Here is a 24,160-nt window from a genome sequence, read left to right on the forward strand (position 1 = left end):
TCTCCATCATTCTCCAAAGACTGGTGGCCCACGATGGGAGGCTTACAAACATAAATGTTGGGTGGTCTGGAAGGGTCCGCAATGTGAGAATCTTTTGGAACTCAGTTTTATTTAAATTAATGGAGACAGGACTGTTTGCCCGAGTGCCCACTGTGGACATTAATGGTGTGGAGTATGGTCCAGTACTCTGGGAGACTCCACTTTTCCTCTGGAACCCTGATTAATGAAGTGATTCACAGGCTGCTTCGACAGAAGGAAGGAACATTTTAACTATCGCCTGAGTAGCAGCAGAATGGAGGTCGAGTGTTCTTTTGGCTGTTTGGAAGACAGATGATGCTGTTTATGCAATCATTTGGAAGCAACATAAAAAAACATCCCTACCATTATAGCTGCATTCTGTGCTCTGCCCAATATTTGTGAGACTAAAGGAGTAAGTCTTAACAATGGGTGTGAGGGTAGGGCACAGAGACTTGGTGATTTGAGCAGCCAGCAAGGTGCCCCATAGAGAACACTCACACCCTGCGGAATATTGTCTGGGATGCCTATTGTTCATATTTTGAGTCTCAAACATGCTAAACTGTGGAGGGGAGGATGGAGGTAGACTGTGAGCAGTACAGTATAGCTTATGAATGGTGGAAGTGGGACATTATATATTTTTGTAAAACTGTATGAATTATTTTAGCTTTATTTAAAGGATTTTATGTTACATGCAGTGATGAATCATAATGGACTAAAATGGATTATAAATGGTTTTTATTATGAAACAGTAACAAAGCCAGAAATAAGGTTTGAATTGAACTGATGGATAACTAACAACTGCTTTTTGTTTGAAAATACATTTACCAAAACCATCTGACTAAGCAACAAAAATCAAACCTTTAAATAAATTGTGCAAACCAAACTGAAAGTGCAACAGTGCAAAAATGGAGTATAATATTTACCTAGCTGACAGCTAGGTTGTGGGGTTCATGACTGCAAACTGTTGTTCATTTTTATTTATTTTGCAGGCTCTCTTTTTATAAACTCAAATTCTTGTTTTATTTCTGTGATTCTGAAGTGTTTTGGAGCATTTATACCATCTTATCTAGGTGCAAGTGTAATCCATAAGCAATGAGCATTAATGTAATGACAATTTTGAAGTTACCTTTTGTTACAAAACTTCATATAGATAACTCGTCTGGGCCTCCAGGTCACACAATTATTTGTTTGACTTTATATTTGGCTTTTGCCTTCCCCAAACTAATACAAGATACAATGTGTATATAAAACTTTATACATAAAATCAAGTTAATCAGATTCCAAACTGGAAAAATGGAAAACATGAAATAGTTGCTTGATTAAACTTGGCTTTTTTTTCATTTTCATTTCTACTAAATGGACAAATGAGCCACAATACCTGCGTATCCTTATTTATTTGGTACAACAACCAACATACTATATTCTTCAAATCTCTTATTTACTAACAGTGACCTTAGCCACTTTGCTCTTGTCTTGTCATAGAATATACAGTGCAACATATCCTCAAGTGCGCCCTTGCTAGTATCTTAAATCATACTTTATACCCTGATAGCTGGCCTGCAGAGGATGTACAACCTATTTACATCTAATGCTGAGGGTTGGCATGGCCAGATGTACATAAGCTCCCAGTTTTGACAGCTGTTCTTTCTGTAAAGGAACACAGAAGGTTATACTTCCACCAGATTTATTTTATTAATGCATTTTTTTAAAGTAGTATCTGCCATTCAGTAAGGCTGTTACTAGGCTGTTGTGCCAAGAGAACTTTTCTCTCCTATTACTTTCCTTGACCAGCAGGAGAAGACGGCTATCAGGCCTAGACTGGGAACCGATTTCCCCCTATCCCAACTTCTCTCTGCCTTTCTTAATTTGAAGCACATTCTCCTGCTAGTGAATTTTATTAAATCTGAGCAACAGACATCTTATTTTTTAACACCTATTTTACCCATCATCCCATGAGAGAGAAATACAAGCTGTATCCTGGAAGAAGTTTCTGTTTCCAAGCAGGTTTATGCTATAGAGTCATTTTAAAAATGTCTAAACGACAAAGCAGATGAGAGACGCTGTGCTGTGGGAATGACCCTGTAATCCCAGCCTATCAGAGTTAAAATCTGATAGATTAAAAATATTGTTAGACAAAATGGACTGTCACATTTGATCAATGCCATTAAAAAGATTGTCATCAAAGTACTAGATGTTTCAGTCAGATACATGTGCGGCTGCTGTTCCCTATGGCTGCTGAGTACAGATAACAACTGAGGAAACTGCAGTGTAACTAGTGGTGATGTTTATTTCATTGTCTTGCCTCTTTTTCTTCCGATTCTTTTTCAGGTACTACCTGTTTGATTGCATTGCTGTCAGATAAAGAACTTACAGTGGCCAATGTTGGTGATTCACGGGGAGTCCTGTGTGATAAGGATGGAAATGCTATCCCTTTGTCTCATGATCACAAACCCTATCAACTGAAGGAGAGAAAGAGGATTAAAAGAGCTGGTAAGATTTTAAACTTGTCAGTTCAAACAAGGCATTCTTTAATAATTTATTCTGTAGATAATACACAATTATTTTTTTCATATGTGATGTATGCTCCTGAAAGGTACCAGGTTGACATCTTGGAGAATGAAGTTTCCATGGTATAGAATATTTAGCACTTATATAGCACTTCTCAGACATAGATCTCAAAATGCACATGGGGAATCAGAGGCAGAGACAGCAATTTGTTCAGGATTCCTTGGCAAGTCAGTGGAAAGCTGGCAATAGCTCCCAAGTCTCCTGACACCCCATTGAGTGTCCTATCCACTGCACCCGGTTGCTTACCTCCACAGAATAGGTTAATCAGTGGTAGCAGCAATGCAAGCTTCTCCATACAACACCAACAACCTTTGCTGCAAGAGACCACCTCTAGGAATGAGGGCAGTTGAGTCTGCATGACCTATTTGAACCTCACTACCTCCACTGAAGCTACTATCAAGGATGCCAGCTGGAACTGAGGTTTCAGAACATAACACCTGTGTGATAATGAGTTCTGAACCACAGTCATGAAGGTTTAGGAAGATGTTTCATATTTAGTGAGTGGTATATATTCTTTTAGGGTAGATATGTAGTTTGAGGCGAAGAATTTAGCAAGACTGAGGAACTGGACATGTGTATGAATAACAAGAATATCCAGTTACATTAGTTAATCATAGAATTGAATCATAGGACTGGAAGGGACCTCGATAGGTCTCCTAGTCCAGTCCCCTGCACTCCAGGCAGGACTAACTATTCAATGCTAACAAAGAGTATTGGAATAGAGATAAAACCACGTGCTTCAGAGTTTAAACCAATCTAACTATTAGGATTAGAATGAGATCTTCATAGGGTCAGATTATCTCACCTCTGCCTATTGCGGGGTTTCTCCCAATCCCATGCTCTGGGTGTCCCTGAACCTCTGACAGCTCGAAGTTGTGACTGGACAACAGGGGATGGATCACTCAATAATTGCCTGATTCAGTTCATTCCCTCTGAAACATCTGGCACTGGCCACCATCAGAAGACAGGATACTTGGCTTCATGGACCCAGTGTGGCTATTCTTGCGTTCTTCTCAAGCATCTGGTCCTGGCCACTGTCGGAGACATGATCCTGAACTAGATGGACCTTGGATCTGATCCAGTATGGCAATTCCTGTATAAATGAGCAGAAGCATCTAAATTGTTTGTGCATCAACAGTTCATTGTCCCGAGGAATCAAAAACTTGCAGATGCTCCTTATAGTTTTTCAGTCTCTTGAATATTCACAAAGATTCAGTAGACATGCTTGTTTTAAACCATTATAACTGCTCATCCCTCACCTGAGGAGACTAGATAAACAAATTGCAGAAAAGAAATTTGGTGGTAGAAAAGTGCCTTCCCCATCCTTGTCATCCACTCCTCTTACATCTGTCTTGGGATATCATGATCATTCTATATAACAGAGGCATCTTCCAAGGGGTGTTTTTTATAACAAGGGATGCTGGTGTCTCAGCACTTGAAAGACCTCCAGTCACATTGACCCCATGACAGCATTCTCTGTCTCTAGTACTTGTGCTGCTCAAATCTACCTTTTCTATCTTCCTTAACCCTTTGTCTTTTAAAGAAAAATAAGCCAGAGAGCCTCATTCTGATGAATTTTTTACTCTCAGACATCATCCATCATTTAGCCATCATCATTGTCATAGTTTAAGGCAACAGCACCTGTATGCACCCTCCGTGTATTCTCAAGAGCACCCACTGTAGGCTCCCAGCTCCTCAGCTGTCATTTCTCTTGGGTGGAAACCCACATCTCTCCCTCCTGATCAGGGATTTTTCCAGGCTGCACAGTTCCCTGCCTATACTGTGAAACTCCTAGTATCCCAGACGGCCTAAACAGGCCAATGTCTGCACTTTGCTGTCTCTTGGAAAGTTATGAACAGCTGTAATTGCCCACAGCTACACAGCTCTTCCTAAGCAAGCACATTTATTCTTAAATTGGAAGCATTACAGAGAAAACATTAGATACAAAAAATAACCTATGCATATGCTAATAAGCTTACCAGAGATCACCTCAACTTCAGTAAGGTCAGTCCTTCAGACACTGCTAAGAGGTTTTTCTGTGGCTACAAATTCATACCAGCATTAGCTGAGAATTAGCACCCCCATGAATAGCTCCGTCTTTCCTTTATGCAGTTGGGCCTTTGAACTTGAGACTCTGGGAACAGGTAATCAGTCGACATTGGTCCCCTTCTCATGGCATAGCTGCAAAAGGTTGGGCTTTTGCATAAACAGAGGAGGGGAACTTGCATTCACCTCCCACTAGAGATTCCCCAGGTAAACCACTTGACACTGCTTTGTCCAGAAGTCCATTTTTTGTTTGGCACATTATACAATACAGTCCTTTGAAGTTCATAATAGTTCCCAGAGTTCACATCGCCTCTCTCCCCTACAGAAGTTACATACAGTCTTGGCCAACGCTAATACATAAATCATTCATTTAATACAATAGACTCCAAGGATACTTAAACTTAATTCAGTAAGGTTTTTCAAGGATATTGCACGAAATTACCATACCTGTAACTCTTGTATCTTAAACAGGCAGCCAATCACATCTTTGTTGGGTGACCTTAGGAGGCAGGATAGTCCATTTAACAGAGCAGCAGTCTGGAAGTCAGGAGCCCTGGCTTCTGTTCCTAATAATGCTGTCACTGAACTGATGTTTGGCCTTAGCACAAGCACTTCTCTGTCTGTAAAATGGAGATGATCATGCTTATCCCCCATTGTAAAGCATTTAGAGATCTGTGAATTAAAACTGTGATAAATGCTCAGTATTATCATCAGGGAGTGGATTGTGCAGTCTCCTGAGATGCTTTTCTTCCCACTTCTTAAAAAGCCCCCAAAAACTTCCCACCACAAAATAGGATTTTAGAATGGCTTCTATTAGCACTGTATTTATTAGCATTCCCTCCCATTCCTGTTTTTCTAAATTTGTACCAGACAACTGCATTCTCAATTCCTTCGTTTTATGAGGATGAATGTTAGTTATGGATTTGTTTTGTTTTTTAGCATGTTGCATAGTGCCCCCCTGGGCTCCAGGGTGTGTTTTCAATAGAACCCTTTCTCCTGATGCCTTTTCTTTCAGTACTGGCTGTGACCGTGGGCCTTTAGGGAACCCAATTAATATCAAAGTCCTCTTTATCCACAAATTGCAGTTACATCCGCAGTAATATCTAATGTTAAATGCAGGACACTCTCTCAGTAATGGCAATAAAAAGGGCAAATATCTGGCAGTGATAAAGTGCAAAAATAAGGGGATATTGAGAAGATCTGAATGGCAAACCCAGTCTGTGTAGTTTGTCCTCCACCAAAGTATTGCAATAAAAGAACAGTTTTCATAAACTGTGCCTTCCTTTTCTAATCCCCAATCTTACTGAATTTCAGTGAAGTACACTGTGGTTATTCTGAGCATGATCAGCTGAGAGTTTAGGCTTTTCTGACATATTTCCTTTTGATTGGAGTTCCTTTTATCTTCAGATTTTATTATAATTATCATTGTTGTTGTTATTAGACCAATACCTTTTTCTCTGGATGCTAAGCAAATCTACTTGGAGCAGAAATCCAGAACAGAGCAGAAGCAAGAGCTAGCCAACATTTCTAATAAACTTCAAAACTCTAAAGGTCTGTCCTGATAATTCCCTGTTCCTGTGTTTTTGGCCTAGATTATCTCTAAGGGCTTGTCTACACAAGGACATTGAACTTCTTGATTTTTTTTTTCTTCTCTTTGGAAGAACAGGTCTCATTAGAAAGATGAATGTTCTAGCTCTCTGCAACTCAACAAAAAATACTCTTGCTAGCCTCACTTAATGTGTTTTCCTCTCTGTTGTGTACTGTCCCATTTTTATTATCACGATTAATATAATCTTCTGCTTTATAATGTAGACAGTGCTATTAACAACACAGACACCAATCCATACCTCTGCTAGGTACTTTTACATATTGCTTAACAGCCCTTGAGATTTTAATATGTATAATAAATATAACATAGACACCGGGTGCTAAAATTGTAATTATGAAGTTTATTGCAATACCATAATATATCTGTTACCCCACTTTGCTCCATTTTTCCATTAACTGATCATAAAATTTTTATGCTAATACATTTATAATGATTTAAAACCATGATACTACCTTTGAAGAGGTGGACAGTTACTGTCTTATCAAAGGCAGTTACAGAAAGACCCAAAATAACCACATCATGATGCTGAATTACAATTTTTCCTCATCACATTCCATCATTAGAAGGCAGTGTCACAATCCGGGCCCCATGTGTAATACAGTTATGCAGCTGCATAATTGTGTTGCAGGATGAGATTTCACTTAAAAGTTAAGTCCCTAGCCCTGGGGTGGAGAAGACAACCAAAAGAATGTGAACCTGGTATAAACTGATGCAGTAATCTTTGTCTTAGTCTGCAAACAATAGCGTGAAACATTGGCTCAGAGAAAATGTTAACTTTCCTGTCAGTGGCCTGTTAATACTGAGGTGACAGATATCACCTGATCTGTCACTTTTGGATGTAGTCGCAGACATTGAGGTGGGAGTGGACTGGGGTGGCTCGATGCTGTCAAGCGTTGCTGGAATGAGAGATGAGGAATTCAAGCGCCTTCCCTCTCACCTCAGTGAGCCCTCCCCTCCTATTCACAGCCAGAAGCAGGAGGGAAAGAATCTTCTCCTCAATGCCAAACCCCTCAGCTGGCTCCCAAAACAACCTCACAGCTTCCTGTGAGCTAAATCCCCCTTGTATTCCCTACCTAAAAATGAAACCTCGATCTTCTCCTGACAAGTCCTTCATTGCTGCTCTTCATTGTCAGAACAAAACTTGTAGTACTTTGAAAGTACAAATTTTGGGGGCTGCCTAAAATAAATTAAATCTAATACCAAAGTAAATAACACAAGACTGACTGGACTAGGAGAGGGGAGAAACGGCTTTTGGGAGTGAGATGCCACATAATGCTGGAGTCTTTGCCACATAGTTTAGAAATAATGTGTTGCATAAGTCACCGGAACTTGATCATAACTTAGGATATGTCTACACCAATGGCTCTCAGCCTTTCCAGACTACTGTACCCCTTTCAGGAATCTGATTTATCTTGCATACCCCATGTTTCACCTCACTTAAAAAATACTTGCTTACAAAATCAGACATAAAAACACAAAAGCGTCACAGCACAGTGTTACTGAAAAATTGCTTACTTTCTCCTTTTTACCATATAATTATAAAATAAATCAATTGGAGTATAAATATTGTACTTACATTTCAGTGTATAGTATATAGAGCAGTATAAACAAACCATTGTCTGTATTAAATTTTAGTTTGTACTGACTTCACTAGGGCTTTTTACATAGCCTGTTGTAAAACTAGGCAAATATCTAGATGAGTTGATGTACCCTCTGGAAGACCTTTGTGTACCCCAGGGGTTTGCATATCCCTGGTTGAGAACCAGTGGTCTACACTATGGAGACTATACCAGCATAGCTATGGTGGCATAGCCCTGTAGCATAAATGCAGTCTACAACCACTGACAGGAGCGGATTTTCGGTTGGAATAGGTCCACCATTAGCTATGTTGATGGAAGCTCAGAGACCCAGTCGGCTGTGAAGCATTGAATTAGATGCTTGCCTTGAAAAAATTCCATTTAGGGTTGTGAAGAGCCACATGCAATTTTGGAGCCACAAATTGACTGTCACGGATGTATATGCAAGTTATTCACCTTGAACAATATAATCCTTTAAACTGAGCTGTCTAAAAAGCAAAATTTTGTATTGTTGCCAAAATCTTTTTTTCTGTTAATAGGGATTATTCCTCGTCAGTAACCGTTAGAGATGCAGAATATTTGGTTTTAATGAGAATTTTTAAGTATTCTGATTTCATGATTGAAAAGAGAAAACATTAAAAGTAGTAAAAAATACTTTTTCATCCAGCTCTGTGGTATACAACATGTGCCATAGAAAAACTTCAGTCATTGCTTTACAAAGACAGCAAAAAATTATTTTGTATCCATTAGTTCTTGCTGTAAATATTAGAATAGGTACATACAATGAGTCTGTTGCATCAGATGTCTTCTCTGTACGCATAATAAAAGCTACAGGCAATGCATTCCTTGAATTACAGGTTCATAATTCCTTGAATTATGGCATGCTCTAAAATTAACTGTCATGTATTGCAAATTTATGTTTTTCCTATCATCCCAAAACACACAAGACTACATTCTGACTATTTGCTCTCTTGTAGTCTTGGTTTTTTCCCCAGTTTGTCCTGTGGATCTTCTGCACAGGCAAATAAGTGCACTGGCTACATGTCGTTCCAAGAGGCCACTCAAAAATGTATAATTGCATATAGCAACTGCCCAGGGTTTGATTGACTGTGTGTTTGAAAAGGTGTTTCAGATACAGTCTTAGAAATTCCCAGTGTCGGGAACTGTGCATGTCTCAATATTGAGACACTATTTTATACAGTCTTCAATGGAGGTGGGCAGGGAGTGAGAATTATGTACAAATATTTGAGACTTCTGAATAGAATTTTCCTTCATAGCCCTCATTATTCACTTTGCAAACATTCAGGCAAAAATGTTCTGTTCAGACTGATGTTCACATAAATTAAGTTTCAGGCTTTAACCAAGAATCAGTTAACTGAAATACAGTTTCAAGTGGAAGCAGAAATAGTTTAAAGATTAGGTCATCCAACTAGAGAACAGGGAGTCATGTGACTTTTGTGACCTGTCATGCAAACCCAAATAATCAGTTGTGGATAACATAGTTGCAGTGAATAGTTTGCAAGCAATAATAGGCTGGAATTTATTTGCAAGGCAAAAAATATTATTTTGAATAGCAAATTTGTAAAAAAAAAAAAAAAAAAAAAAATTCTTTTACGGACAATTGGCAAATCATGAAAAATGACTGCATTTGTCAAATGTGAATTTTTCATGCATGTGGAGTCCACAGTGAAGACAAAGTGACAATTTAACTAATTTTTCTTCTTTTTGGATGAAGAACTTCCATAACTTTAATGCTTATTTTAAAGGGAGCAAAAAGTGTCTTAAAATATAAATAAATCTTGATCTGTTAGTTCCATGCCTTGTCCTTGAGCATTATACAGTTACCTAGCACACCAACTTCCTTTTTAAATCTTATTGCTTAAGGACCAAAGCCTGGCCACACTGAAGTCAGAAGGGGAATTTTGTCATTGACTTCAGTGTGACCATAATTTTCCCCTCCTCCGCCTCCATTCATCATGAATTATCCTTTGCTCTGAGAATGGTGCTGCTATTTGTAGCAAGCCATCAGCTCCCTTGTATTTTCTGTGCTGAAGGAGAATTGAATTGTTTTCAGAACAAGAGTGTTCTGGGTCATCATCATTATTGCTCACCCAAGACAACTTGATGGAGGTGTCCATAAATGCTTTTGTGTATGTGCCTTTTGGTGAGAGTGAGATTTTGGTCTTGCTGCAAGTGTTTTCAATGTTCCATTTCCTTCATACATCCTTCCAAATGAGGGGAAACCTGTTGGTGAATTGTACAAAAGGAGAAGAGCTTTATTAAAACCAGAATCTAGAGATTCACTTTGTGTGTTGTCTGAGCACTGACACAAGGCTCACTGGAAGGTAAACTGCTCAAAATAAGGGAGACCTCTCTGTTCACACCAGTTTGTCAGACTCATTTGAGGAGTAAAAAACACAAAGTTGTGCTTTGTTTTGAAAGGAGGGCTATCCGTGATGTTATGTTTCAGCTATTTCAATAGCACTGGCTTCCATGTAGACCCAATCCAACTCTTCACTGCATTGTCTTGATGTTTATCTTACTTCAGGCATCTTCTGGTTTTTTAGATATGTAATGTTTTTCATCTGTGTTTTTTTCACAGATTTTTTTCACAGATTTTACAGTGAATCTGGCAGTAAGTCATAGAGATGCAATTTAATAGAGTTTGTGTTTCATTGCAGGTGGCTTCATCAGCTTTAATGGCTCCTGGCGTGTTCAGGGGATTCTGGCCATGTCCCGCTCACTAGGAGATTATCCACTGAAAAATCTGAATGTTGTTATCCCTGACCCAGATATTCTGACCTTTGATCTGGACAAACTACAGCCGGAGTTCATGATCTTAGCATCTGATGGCCTGTGGGATGCTTTCAGCAATGAAGAGGCTGTTCGATTCATCAAGGAACGCCTGGATGAACCACATTTTGGTGCAAAGAGTATAGTTCTGCAGTCATTTTACAGAGGATGTCCTGATAACATAACAGTTATGGTGGTGAAGTTCAGGAATAGCAGCAAAACAGAAGAACAGTGAATTTATAACAGCTCTCTCCCTCTTCTCTAGTGAACTTAAAACAAACTCTTGTATTTTAATGTGGTAGAAAGTTCTAGTAATTATCATTAGGATTGTATGTAAAAGAAATGGGAAAGATCCCTCTGATCTGTTCTTTGCTGAACAAAAAGAACAACACGGCAAGTATGTTTTGGATAGTTATAATAATTAAGTTCCCCACATTGTCCTGCCTCACGTGACCTGCCCTCCTTTGAAATGGAAGGGTCAGGTCATATTCTAGTTAATTTCTAAGGTTTAAAATTCCTCCTAAGGCTTTTTCAAATACTGATGATTTCTTAATTTTCCTTTCTAATAGCTGAAGCTGCATTCAGTTTGGAACTGAAGGGGCAAGGCAGTCATAAGCGAGCGATAGGAATGACACTGCTTTTCACTCATATATGTAACTAATCTCACAACTGCACTCTTCAATGCTTCGCATCCTTGTTTATCTAATCTGCAGTGATAGATTGAAAAAGATTTGTAATTATTGGTCTGTGCTTTACATGAAGAAAAAAGAGAAGCTAAATGCTAGCTTCTGCCAGTCCACAATTGGCCACCCTCTTCATAATTTTATAATGAAATATGCCCTTTCTACTATATGATTAAGTAAATAATTGAGTTCCGTGTACCCATGTGATTATCCAGTCTGTGTATGATTTTCATTACACTTTCCCTATGCCATACTGTATTCAAATCAACTGATAAACTCCCTCACCAAATTCTGAGGTTTGATGCCTTCAGTCACCAAGAAACTAGTTCTGTCATTGTTGAAGAATGCTTAGCATTGATTCAGTTCACACTTGCTTCTGCTTTTTAGGAAAGAATTTTCATAGACAAGTAGAGAAAAAAATACAAGATGCTTTCAAGCAAGGCAGAGCTTTTTATGATGTTCTGGGGAGTTTTGGTAACACTGAAACTTAATTCAAAATATTTGTCAAGGAAAAAAACCCTAAAACAACGCTTATGGCACTTAGTGTTCAATGCTGTATACCACCATTGCCATGTAAATTATTGGGAATATGCTTTAGTGCTGAAACAGTCTCATAACTGTAACCAAGAAACTTTTAAGTTCTGATTTTCAACAATAATTGTATTTGGAATCGGTGAATAATGTAAATTTTATTATAGACAGCAACCTTCCAAATCTGGTATAGATCTGGAAATCGCTGGTTACTTTATCATATAGTGATCTGGAAACAGAACAGTAACAGAGAATAGATAGTGTCTTAGCAGAAACCTTGGATTCTTTTTGTGAATAATAGGTCAGACATACTAATGAAAACCGGAAAATCTAAAACAGAAAGGTGTGGGCACAGGCTTCTTACCTCATTTTGAGACCTTCATGGAATTGATTCTTTAAGTGAAAGATTTAATTAAACGATCCAACTGCTGTACTAAGGGAAAAAATCAAGTTTAGTGGATTTTTAATTGTAGCTTTGCAATCAAACTGAAGTCGTAAGAGGAAATATTAATGATCTCACTTCAGTTAAATTGCACTGATCTCATTTCTAAAGCTCTTCCAGGTTAGAGTGCTCTGAAATGATGTGAATGTTGTGCAGAGGTTTCATGATGGTCCTTTTAAGTGTGAAACCCTGTACAATGCTAGAGCAGGAGTTCTCAAAGTGGGCTCCAAGGAGCATTTGCTGGTCACATGGTGAAGCCTTTGCCTTCCCCTTTCCAGCTGCTTCGAGAGGCAGACAGGCCCGTCCTTGCAGGAAAGAACTCAAAGGGTTGTGGAAACAGCTTCTTAGGGAAAAAGAGAGAGGCTGAGAGGTTTACTCCACTAAGGTACTGCTACAAATGTAGAGGAGGAACCTGTAGAAATGAGCAGGGAATACAGCCCTGGAGCTATCTCAATCGAGTACTTCAGCAGAAAGCTGAATTACTTCAGCCTGTAGCTACAATCTTGCTGTAATGAATCTATCAGTTAAGTCTTCCATACATACACAGGTGGGGAGCTGGAACTAGAATGATGATCCTTCAGCTACCAGAAAACCCCACTCTGTATGCCTCTACCACATGAGCTAAAGGAAATTTCTCAAAGCAGGTACTAAGATTAGGCCTTGTACCCTCCCTGTAGCTCAGCCAATAGATCACAGAAGGGAGCTCCAGAGCTCTACAGGAGTGCTGGTAGAGTCACTTCACCTCCTATGGAGCAGCTTGACCTGTATCAGGAGCCCAGGAAAAAGGATTTGACTGTGTCGTTAACTGTAGATTTACAAATTCAGGTACCATAGTTGACACAGGTAAGATGTCAAGGTGGTGATTGGGAAAGCAGGTAGGTGATCCATGAGATACTGTTGCCTTAGCAGTGAGCCACAGTCTAGAGCCTTGCACAGGACTATTCTTTAATCCTGCTCCCACTATTATGGCAGCAGGATCTATGTGATCTCAGTCCTGCTGCAAGGCTGGGCTCTACCACAGTGTAGAAGCATTTGAGAAACTCAGTACAGGAGCACAGACTAGCTTTGTGGGTGGCACTGACCTATGTATTTATTCCAGGATTAAGACTCAGAACTTACTCTTGCCTGATATCTAAACAAAGCTATTTCAGCCTCTGTTCAATGTTCGCATTTGTGAAAGCATTAGTTATTTTTCTACCTTTTCTTGAATTTTCCTTTTATTTTTTTCCTTGATGGTTAACTCCTTTGCTATGCCTGGTGTATGAAACCTGTAGCTTTAGTAGTCTGCCATAGCACTGTCAATAACTGCAATAACTCCCTTCCTTTGCCAAAGAAATTCACTTCCACCATCTGTGTTTGATGTGACTGGTGGATTTTACTCTTAATTTAAAAAAAAAACAAGGGTGGGGGGAGACTCACTTTAGGGTTAAAGAAAGTGGTATACGAAGAGGGAAGGGACTGTGCAAATTTGCCCTCACACACTGTCAATGCATCTACCTTAAAAACCTACTTTCCTAGGGCTTTCCCTGTAAACCCTGCCAGTCATGTTGAAGTCTCTTAACGATTTTGTGAGGTGGACAGCTACCCACAAAGGACAAGACTAAGAAGATCTACATCTCCCTTATAAAAGTCTTTAACGTTCAGGTGGTTGGGACGCTCACCTGGGATGTGGGAAACCAAGGCTCGAGGCCCTGGCTCCACATCAGAGTGGGGATTTGAAAACAGGCCTCCTGTATCTCAGCATGCCCAAACCACTGACGTACTGTGTATTCTTGTGAGGGATGGGCACACGTTGCTTTTCCCCTCCTCCCCCCACCCCAAAAATGTCCTGATCTGTTTGCCCCCAGCTGTCTTGAAGGGGGTTAGGTGTGCTCGGAGCATACCTATCGAAACAGGCCCCACAGGCAAGAGAGGCAGGGAATGCCTCGCTTGCAGCGAGCAGCTTGGTGGTATCATTACCTTAGGTGCTTTTGCACAGGCCCCGCAGCAGAAACTTAGGCACCTAGGGAGCTTAGGTGGGTACCGGGTTAGGGAGCATCTGAGCTGGGGTTTTGAGGATTTCAGTGGCACCTAAGTGTTGGACTTAAGCATCTAAAGGGGCAGTTAGGCACCTAAGTCCCTTTGTGGATCTAGCCTAAAGTGGCTGTATCCATGTCCAAATACCTGGTCCCTTGAGTCTGTGTGTCCAGATGTGAAAGGCCACTATACTAAACTGGTGCCTATGTCCAACATATGTATTGTTCATTATTAAATATTGTAAACTTGTAGTTATACCTCACTTTTTTTTTTTAAATGTTGCTCTTATTGGCAATGGTATTCTAAACTGGTGGTTTTCCAGAGCCAAATTAACTGAGTACACTTTTATACATATTCTTATAGCAGACCCTTGCAGTTTTACTGTGTTGTGTTATACAAGTGCTGTACTGTGAACTCTTTGCAAGGACTGTGCTTTACTAATTAAAGAGCTATAATCTATCCTCATATTCTGGCTGTCAGCGAAGTCCAGTTGTACATAATACACTGCCTTTCTGTGTGATCATCTCTCCCTCTAGTGTCTTGCCCAAGGAAGTATAGTAGCCTACTGACTGAAAGTTAATAGAGTAGAACCTCAGTTACGAACACCAGAGTTACGAACTGACTGGTCAACCACACACCTCATTTGGAATCACAGTCAGGCAGCAGCAGCAGACGCCCCCCCCCCCGCCCCCCCAAAAGGCAAACACAGTAAAGTACTGTGTTAAACATAAACTACTGGAAAAAAAAAAGGAACATTAAAAAAAAAAGATTTGACAAGGTCTGGAAACTTTCTGTGCTTGTTTCATTTAAATTAGGATGGTTAAAAGCAGCATTTTTCTTCTGCATAGTAAAGTTTCAAAGCTGTATTAAGTCAATGTTCAGTTGTAAACTTTTGAAAGAACTGTAACGTTTTCTTCAGCGTTACAACCGACCTCCATTCCTCAGGTGGTCATAACTCTGAGGTGCTACTGTAGTAGCTCCTTTAGCACAAGCAAAAGATGCATGTTCTTTAAGGATGAAATTTACCCCAGTGCAGAGGTCCTGTGTAAGGTATACGCGTGCCCACTGCACAGGAGTGAACTTTATACTAGTGCTGAAGGTCCCAGATTCAGTCTCCATTGATGATTGTGGTGTCTGAACATACGCACCCATGGTTTATTACATATACAGATCCAAGAGTAGAATTTAGCCACCAAAAAGTTTGAGGACCTGTTTGGTATTTAGAGCCATGTCATCAACTTGCCCTGCATTCCTTGCCAAGATCTCTCCAAACATGGTTGTCTTACCTTATCATATCAGTGAATGCATTTGAAGCAACTTAACTGTTTGTTGCAGGCATCCAAAAGTTTGGTGACAGTACAGCTTGTTCAGGCCGCTGTGGCCAAACATGCAGGTTCTGAAATTCACAGATCATCTCCAGGTTGGCAGCATCAGCTGTTTTATTTTTTGTCTTTTTTTTCCTGTAACATTTAGTATTAAGCACAGGAATGGAAGTGTCTGGTCAGTGAAATGGTCCAGAAGATGATTTTTAAAAATAAAGGGCTTGTGTAGTGATCTTACTCCCATTGAAGTCAGTGGAAGATTTGTCATTGATCTAAGTGAAAGGATCAATAGTAAAAACAGTATTAGATTGTTTGTGCAGTGACATTTGTTTTATGGTAACCTACGTGTGGTGGGTAAAGCGTTTAGTGTTCACTCTGTATAACAGCTATCTGATGGTGCTTTTACTTTATTAAAGTCAGAAGAAATTCTTTGCTTTAGAGCAGTTAGGCCAGATTGAAGTAACAATATATTTGCTAAATAAATTCTAACTCTGTATTTTGAAAATATAAACAAATTTTCAAGAAACCAGCTACCTTTTAACAGACAAGATGTCACTGTACTAAACAGTAGGAAGATACTGGTGATACATGAGTGTTTATTTCACATGGATAGGGGGAAAAAATCAGCATTTTTTTTTTTTAAAAAAAAAGAAAACAACAACTCAGCCTTCCATTTTCTAAAATAGGTTTTAGGCCTTAATCTTGAAGGTTGTTCTGCAGCAGTCTACCAGTCCAGAGTAACATCTAGGATCAGGACCTTAAAAAAGTAGTTTTGGAAAATGGAAGGTTCAGGTTTTTTATTAAAGCAACAGGCAATTAATGTTACTAGTAGCTTGAGGTTTAGCAGACATGTAATATAGCTGCTAATCTTTAATGGTGGTTAAGTTTGTAATTATCTTTCCAAATCTAAATACTGGAACCTCATGGGACATTTACATTCTAAATTCAGTATACTTTTGTATATTGAATTACTAGGTTTGTTTATATAGCACCGAAGGACTTGGTTTTTCTGTGATATACAAAAATTTCATTGAGCAGGACCCCTGAACATGGAGTATATATAGAATCAGCTATTACATGAGTATCTTAGGTACAGTAAAATGTACAAGGTCAGAGCAACTGAAGCTTATCAAACTATAAATATGATTGTGACCACCACCTTAGAGGCCTTCTGGAAGAAAAAGGTTTGAATCCTACTTTTAGAAGAGGCTAGTTTCTTGTATCTTCCTGGGGTCAAAAGGGGAAAAAGTCCATATTCCTTGAACCACAGAGGGAAAGGGGGACAGTATTTCCCCGCATTTACAAGTCCTAGGTTCCAACAGCTCTAGCCCTTGAACCTTTGGAGGTGCATTAGTTTATAGGGAACCAGCTGCTCAGAAATCCAGTTCAGTGTGTATTCTATACAGGTAATTCATAATAAATCACTAAGCAGTTATGACAGGTTTCAGAGCAACAGCCGTGTTAGTCTGTATTCGCAAAAAGAAAAGGAGTACTTGTGGCACCTTAGAGACTAACCAATTTATTTGAGCATAAGCTTTCGTGAGCATCCGATGAAGTGAGCTGTAGCTCACGAAAGCTTATGCTCAAATAAATTGGTTAGTCTCTAAGGTGCCACAAGTACTCCTTTTCTTTAAGCAGTTATGGTTAGATTCTTTATCAATCTAAATGCAGAATCTGTGCAGCCATAACACATTGGTTTCAGTTAGTGGTCAAATATTGGTCCCAGAACAGACAATCATGTCTGTCTGAGTAGAGTCTAAGTACAATACAACTTTTTAAAGACTATCACACAGGGAACATCCCTTTAGAGTGTTAGTGTTCAAAAGCCAAATGTCTGAAGTAGTTTTTGTTCTATATTGAATCAATTCAACTCTCCTTACTACACTACTCAGATTATACGGGTGAGAGATGTGAAATATGGATAGTTTACTAAGGCTGGTTTTACCAATAAGACCTAGTTCTTGGCTTCAGGACCATTCCCTTTTTAATTTATTATAATGAAACTTTTGGGATCCCTATGACTCCACTACTGTAGTGGATTGAGGAGCAGAGGCTGGGGGTGTGCAGCAGCGTACTTCAGAAGTAATAATACAAAGACTAGTATTGCAGTTAGAGATTGTAGAACCATGGCTGGCTCTGTTATATGGAAGAGTGCTCAGGAAAAATGCTTACACTTTGATTTGGCTGTTTGGATTGTTAAAAACCTATCAGATCAGTGCAGTATTTTCTTACCTTTTTGTGCATTATAAGAGCAGAGCCTGAGGTATGTATGACAGTAACTGAACCACACTGTCTAAACAAGTAGTGTTGTTTACTTTGCTAAATCATCATAGCCAAGATTCTCTTTATGCTTTACAAAGTTTGCAGTTGCTTTTCATTCAAAACCAAAAGCGCTTAGTTTGTATTTTTATTTCAGAAATACAAGCTGTGAGAGAAAGGTTTTCACTATAGCTTTAAGGAACACACCAGACAAAGCATTACAAAGAGTCCTGGGTAAGCCAGCAGATTACATTTTCCTCATTTTACATAGTGAGTCAGCATGTATGTACTACTGACACCTTAAATGAACTTTTAAAAGTCTGGCTATTAAGAGTCCGTCAGATTAATGAAGATTGCAGAAAGTAATGTAGTAAGTAACTACAGTCACAAGGCTAGAAATAGTGAGGTTTTAGCTATAAAGTTAAAAACACAACAATTATGCTCAGTTGGGTTTAATTTATTCTACTTGATATATTCAATACATTGCAGCATTTGCTTGTTTTAAGGATGCAAAATAAAGCCCCATAGTTGAAGGTGAGACAAACCATAATAGCACAGGTTATATTCTCTCGGAGATTAGAAAATTACTTTATCAGGCATCCACAGAAAAACAATCTAAAACCAAATGGGCCTGTTAGGGATTATAATCCCTTTTTGATTATCAGACGCCCAACATGTATTTATAAACTAGTTTACAGTTTTCATATTTTAGAAAACATGGACCCCACTACACAAGGAAATAAGATAAAAGCCATATATCCTTGCCTTGTGGAAAGTGTGTGTTTCCCTTCCATCACAGATTACTACTAGTATACAAACATGGTTTTTCAACCTTTGAAGTGTAATTTTTTTTTAAATAGCATCAAGTAGATCACTTTAACAAGCAGCATTCAGAGGAACACATTTCAGATCCCTCCCAAATCATATATTCTACTTCAAGAATAGGAAAAGCTACAATTTTCCTATAAGGATCCAAAATGTCATTCAGCCTCAATCCCCTTGACATCAGTGGGAATTTTGTCTAAGGAGTGCAGCATTGAGTCCCATGTTTGCAGCTTCTGCGTTTTATAATTTAAGTAACATATCTGATATAGACAGAAGATTAGGAATTCAGTGTTCACATCCTATTTAGTTTACCCTCAATCAGTTTCTAGTTCAAGTTTGTGTCGTACATTATGTACACTGTGAATCCAGACTCCCAGCATAATTAAATTCAGTTTAAATTACTCAAACTTTTAAAAACCAACTATACCAAGATAAATGAAACAGGTGATTGAATACAATTTTCTGTAAGTCTACTGTACATTTTCTTTTTAGTACTGTACAAATGGCAGACATAAAAACAATGCCAAAACTGGGTACAAGCAAAGAATATATGCAGTCTGTGGTCTTCATTAAAATGGTTCATCCTGCAATGCACCTAGTCACAGTTTAAGTATTTACTATTTGTATTTGAAGGTACGCAATCAATGAATCCCAGTAAAATGTCTAAACACTTAAATCTGCAAACTCTACTGGAAGAATATACAGGTGATAGATACAGTGGTAATTTTACATTGTGAATGCTATTTTCAATACACTAGAATAAAACTCTAAATGCTAAACACTGTTTGACGCATTTTTGTGCACACCACCTCTGTGAGAATATGTATGGTCCTGAAGGATGTTTGACCTACTTCATCTGCGTCATTTGCAAGGCCAATAAGTTCATAAACAGGGTCATAAGAAATCTTAGAAATGAAGTGTAAACTTCAGCCTATCAGAAGATGTTAAGGGGACAGAGGAGTTTGTAGCCTACATTAAAATTGACTGATGGTGTAAATTCATACGATTATTTTAAATTCCCCTCTTATAATCAGGTTTGTTTTTAAAAATAGCCAACATTTCCATTGAAGTAACATGGCAAGCAGTATTACACATTTTATGCTTCTAGTAATAAATACGTTCAAATCTGTTTAGAAATGGGAGAAGCAAGAAAAATGTCCAAGTTACAAAGAGGCTGTTTCAAATTAAATCATCAGTTTTGTCACTAAGTTACAATTTCAGGTTGAATAAACTGAGTATAAATCTACATTTCTGAAGGCAAAAGCCCTGCAATCGCTGATCAGTGAACCTTGTCAGGCACAAAAGTATCTTGATTGGAGAAAGTTACTTACTTTTCTCTTATTGTCATACCTATTTTTGCAGCTGCAGCCATCTGCCTTGCATCAGCTTTGTGAAGATTGAAGTCTTCTGTGATTCCACCTAAAGTATTCTTTTAAAAAGCAATATTAACCACTGTCCAACTATACTGACTATCAGCATTCATGGGGCAAACACTCACTATTAAATAAACGTTCGTGTCATGGTAGGTTTAAAATAATAAGCTGTTTTTGTAGTGAGAATTTTTCAATGTATGCCCACTCATTGGACAAGATGATATATACACCCACCCAACTATACTAAAACTCATATCAAATCATAAGTGGATCCCAGAAGTTTAGTTGTTGCAGTTTTGCAATAATTTCTAGTTCTAAAATTAGAATAGCACTTCCTCCCCACCATATTTAAAGAAGACATTACCTATCTTTAGAATTTCATTAAACTATACAAGCTAGTTTAAAAAAATAAAACACACAACCTTGAATTGAATCACAGTGAGCACCCTTCTAGAACAAAGTTCAAAATATTGGGGTCTATAGTTTGTGGTGGTGAACACAATTTTCTCCCCTACGACTAAGATTCCACTTTAGTATTTAAGTTAACCTGTAAGATATCATGTATGGTTATACGAAGTTATCAAAATTCAACACTGATCATAGTGCACATTAAAAAATATTGATGAAACCTCATTCTTGGTACTAGCAGTGGAGTTATTTTATACCTATTCTACATTTGTCTCTAAGAGACAATTTAAAAGAGAAATTAAATGTAAATATCATATCATTAGCTATAGTATGAGTAGAAGTAAAGTGGCAGTGCTCTGTCATTCTAGATGTACAGGATGTCACTGTTGTATCTTTGGTATGTGATAGATTTTAGATGTGTCAAGAATAATAAATGTGTTAATGCACTTGCAGATTCTGTATTGTCTACCAGAAGCATAAACTACTGGAAACATGGCCTTGCTGATATGACTAAGACAATAAAATACCCGTCTTTACATAAAAAATATCATTTGTTTTCTTGTGTTAAGATTCCTCTTAGAAAAAAGTCTAGAAATATTTCCAAATTTTTATTTTAAACTCTGAACCAAACAGTTCATTTTGCAAATGAAAGTTGATCTCAGCATTTGAAAGCCATTTCAACTGACATGTTTCACAGCAAATCTCATTGCTTATTTTCCCTGCCTGGATTCTGGTAGGTGTGGAGATGAGCCTATTAGTGCATAAATTTTGCTGTCCTATATTGCAGAGTAACTTGAAAGTAAGTTTATTTGAACTAAGTTACACTGCTGTAGATCTGGCCCTCTATCTTAATATACTGAGAACACTGTTACCACTAAAATAATGCAGCTTTCTGAAGCCATTAAGGCAATTCTATAAAATATATATATAGGCACCTAAAAAAGCAGCCAGATTTTCTGAAGTGCTGAGTATCTAGAAATTCTGCTGACTTCAGTGAAAACATAGGAGCCTAAAATTAAACAGCTAATTTTGAAAATCTTGGCACACTATTTCTAAAGGAATCATTGGGGTTGACTAAGCAAGCAACTTTGAGCATCATGCAGTGCAGAGGAGGAGTTCATGTGTTGATGGGGGCCCAGGATGAGACATTCCCTAGAGTAGGCAGGGTATCCATCTGAAGGAAAACAGATAGCACTTTGCCCCAGGATCTAGGTTTGTGGGACAGTTCTTTGAGAAAAAAGGGGTGCTGCTGCTGCGGTTTCATAAGACAACAGATTCCTGGGGAGGTGGCAGGAAACTCAGGCAGGATGACCCCATACTTGCAGCAGACTGTTCAGAAATGAACTAGAGGGGTGGAGTGAGCAGAGTACTGTTACCATATAATCTAAATAATTCTGGAATAAAAAAGGTGCAACGAAGTCTCATTCTCAATTTAAAAACACCATATTGAAAACCCTCTAGAGATATTCTGCTGTTTTAATTGTGCCTCGTAATCAGGGTGGTCCCATAAGCCTGAGTGATCCTTTCTAAAACCCCATTTCCTTGTTCTACAAAACTCAATTTAAACACTTTCTACAGTGCAATTCAAACCAAGAGGCCAGGACAAAACAGTCAGCTTTTGACAGACCTATATTAACATCGGATCATTAGCAAATGAGTGAAGTGTCTGTCAATAAATCCTGCCAAAATCTCATCATTTCACTTGAAGTGATACCATGTACTGCAATCAAGTGTCTATATTTACAGATGTTAAAGTTAATTTTGTATAAAAAGAAGAGTTGTGTATCTTCTAGAATATGGATGTTCACATTTAGCATATTTAAGCAAATTCCAACATAAACATCTTCAAATTTAATAGGTTTGATATGGCTCATCATTTCATAAATCTTCAGAGCCAGTTTTCCATCAAGTATATACCCCATTCCACTACAGTATGGAGGATATACCTTAAATGGATATTCATCATAAGAAATGTATGTTTTTCTGTAAAACCCTCTGTAGGAAAAGTTATCAATTAGAGGGTAACCAGTAAAAAAACTGTCTGAAGAATTTATATTTTGAAGAAACGTTACTAAGTTGCCAGGGTTGATGAAAACATCAGAATCAGTCTTCATAATGTATTTAGTATTTGAACAAAACTCAGACACCCATCTGAATGCCATGATTGTTTTCAAGGTAAGATTGTTATAAGTATCCATAAAATCTTGGCGAATTATGTCACCATACAGAATGCTTTCATCTTCTATCGATAATGCATCTAAGCTGTCTTCTCTTTCAGCTCCTTTCCCTAATAAGAAAAGTACTAGAATCTGACGGTCCCCCCAGGATTTTTTAGAACCCCATGTTACTCTAATGGCCTGCCTTGCCTCTATATCCATAGGTTGTGAAGACACCAAGATGACCAGAAACGGATTTGTATCTTTGCATTTTAAACGCTCCCGCAGTGTGAAGAGGAAGTTCTGCTTGTAAACTGGCTCATATTCATAGAAATACATCCAGTTTGTATGCTCTATCACAGTATGCGAAGGAAGTATCATGTACCATGTCATTATTATGACAGAAAGCATAGAGAGTGCCAAAAAACTCCATTTTAAGTATTTTATAGACATATTCACCAGAAGCAGCTACAAGACAGATGTGTGTAGCAGAACTTCAAGAGGCTTACAAAGTCCTGAATCACAAATTTTGAGAGCCAGCTTCTTGCTGAAAGAAATGCAGATGGAAAAGGTTAGTACATTAAGAATGCAATTGTACTCATTTTATCATCTGCCTAAAATTGTAACTACAAAACATAGCTTGATATCATGAGGTCAGAAAAGGAAAACTACACTGGCCCTGCTAAACACTGTTCTTTAGCCACCACTTATATCTTGAACACCACATACTAATTATGAATGAAGTTTGCTTGTAACTAGAGGAGTGGTGACTGATCTTATTCATGGCTTTCTCCTTGGGAGTCCCATCTACTAAAGGACCAAATATAGAGCACTCTTAATTCCAGACAGTTGAGGGCTCTCAGCACATCAACCCAGTGTTTTAGACTCATTTAAAGCTTGATGCTGGAGGGATGGTGGCACACAAAAAGACGACGAAAGTGTTTTTTTTAAATACTGCTCAAAACCCATAATAGTTAGCAATTTCTTTTGACGGAAAGAAGGTAAATAATTTTATTACATTTGTAGTTTGAGATTTTTATGTAAGCAGGAAGTGACCAGGAGGATATAAACAAAAAAACAAGACAAAAACAAATGCAGACAAATATGCTGTCTCATCCCAACACAGCTGCATCTCCTCATTAACTGCATGCTCTTGGCTGAATATGCTAATGAAGAGTCAACCTCTATACAAGCAAACTGAACAAATCTTAGAATTACAAACCTACATCCATAAGTATTTCAGTGACACACACCAAGCTCTTTATAATATGCTCAACACACAAAGAAATGGCTATTTCCTACAAAACAACTATATGATAAAAAAACAATTTGTTTAGTTATGCACATGTTGAACTAGCCAACTACATAAAGGGACAATCTACCCAATCCTGCCAGAGAGCTTTGTCATTGACTTAAATGGGAGCAAGACTGATCCACTGTACAGTAGATCAGGTTCAAACCTTAAGGTTTGTGCCAGAAAACTTTGCAAGCTTATGTAAATACATATACCTCTACAATGACTTTTAGGATAGTC

General features: G+C 38.3%; 2 protein-coding genes and 1 long non-coding RNA gene across 43 annotated transcripts in view; 1 reads left to right on the forward strand and 2 right to left on the reverse strand.

Annotated features, from left to right (window-relative positions):
• Positions 1-16,240, forward strand: part of PPM1L (protein phosphatase, Mg2+/Mn2+ dependent 1L) — a 208,891-nt gene extending 192,651 nt beyond the window's left edge. For 7 of the 9 annotated variants that reach the window (XM_043522256.1, XM_043522255.1, XM_043522257.1 and 4 more), the window contains 2 exons: positions 2,347-2,508; positions 10,500-16,240. In XM_043522256.1, coding sequence (XP_043378191.1) covers positions 2,347-2,508; positions 10,500-10,846 — 509 coding nt within the window. In that variant the 3' untranslated portion in view covers positions 10,847-16,240. The remainder of the gene's footprint in view (positions 1-2,346; positions 2,509-10,499) is intronic. The other 2 variants (XM_043522260.1, XM_043522259.1) reach the window with 1 other exon arrangement.
• On the reverse strand, positions 567-10,502 carry LOC119567037. Of its 3 annotated transcripts, none has more exons than XR_005226709.2 (4): positions 5,080-7,699; positions 3,392-3,679; positions 2,390-2,477; positions 567-1,665 (listed from the first exon to the last, which is right to left on the reverse strand). It is a non-coding gene; the product is annotated as an uncharacterized LOC119567037 (long non-coding RNA). The 3 variants fall into 3 exon arrangements; XR_005226708.1 differs by lacking the exon at positions 567-1,665 and adding an exon at positions 9,930-10,502 and having other exon boundaries at positions 5,080-5,252; XR_005226707.1 differs by lacking the exon at positions 567-1,665 and adding an exon at positions 9,930-10,502 and having other exon boundaries at positions 5,080-5,304.
• Positions 16,241-17,998: 1,758 nt separating the features above from the next.
• The window catches only part of B3GALNT1 (beta-1,3-N-acetylgalactosaminyltransferase 1 (globoside blood group)), a 53,338-nt gene continuing 47,176 nt past the window's right edge, over positions 17,999-24,160 (reverse strand). For all 31 annotated transcript variants that reach the window (XM_043522275.1, XM_037908518.2, XM_043522277.1 and 28 more), the window contains one exon: positions 17,999-23,173. In XM_043522275.1, coding sequence (XP_043378210.1) covers positions 22,117-23,079 — 963 coding nt within the window. In that variant the 5' untranslated portion in view covers positions 23,080-23,173 and the 3' untranslated portion in view covers positions 17,999-22,116. The remainder of the gene's footprint in view (positions 23,174-24,160) is intronic.

Source organism: Chelonia mydas, chromosome 9 (genome assembly GCF_015237465.2).
Source record: "Chelonia mydas isolate rCheMyd1 chromosome 9, rCheMyd1.pri.v2, whole genome shotgun sequence".
NCBI lineage: Eukaryota > Metazoa > Chordata > Testudines > Cheloniidae > Chelonia > Chelonia mydas.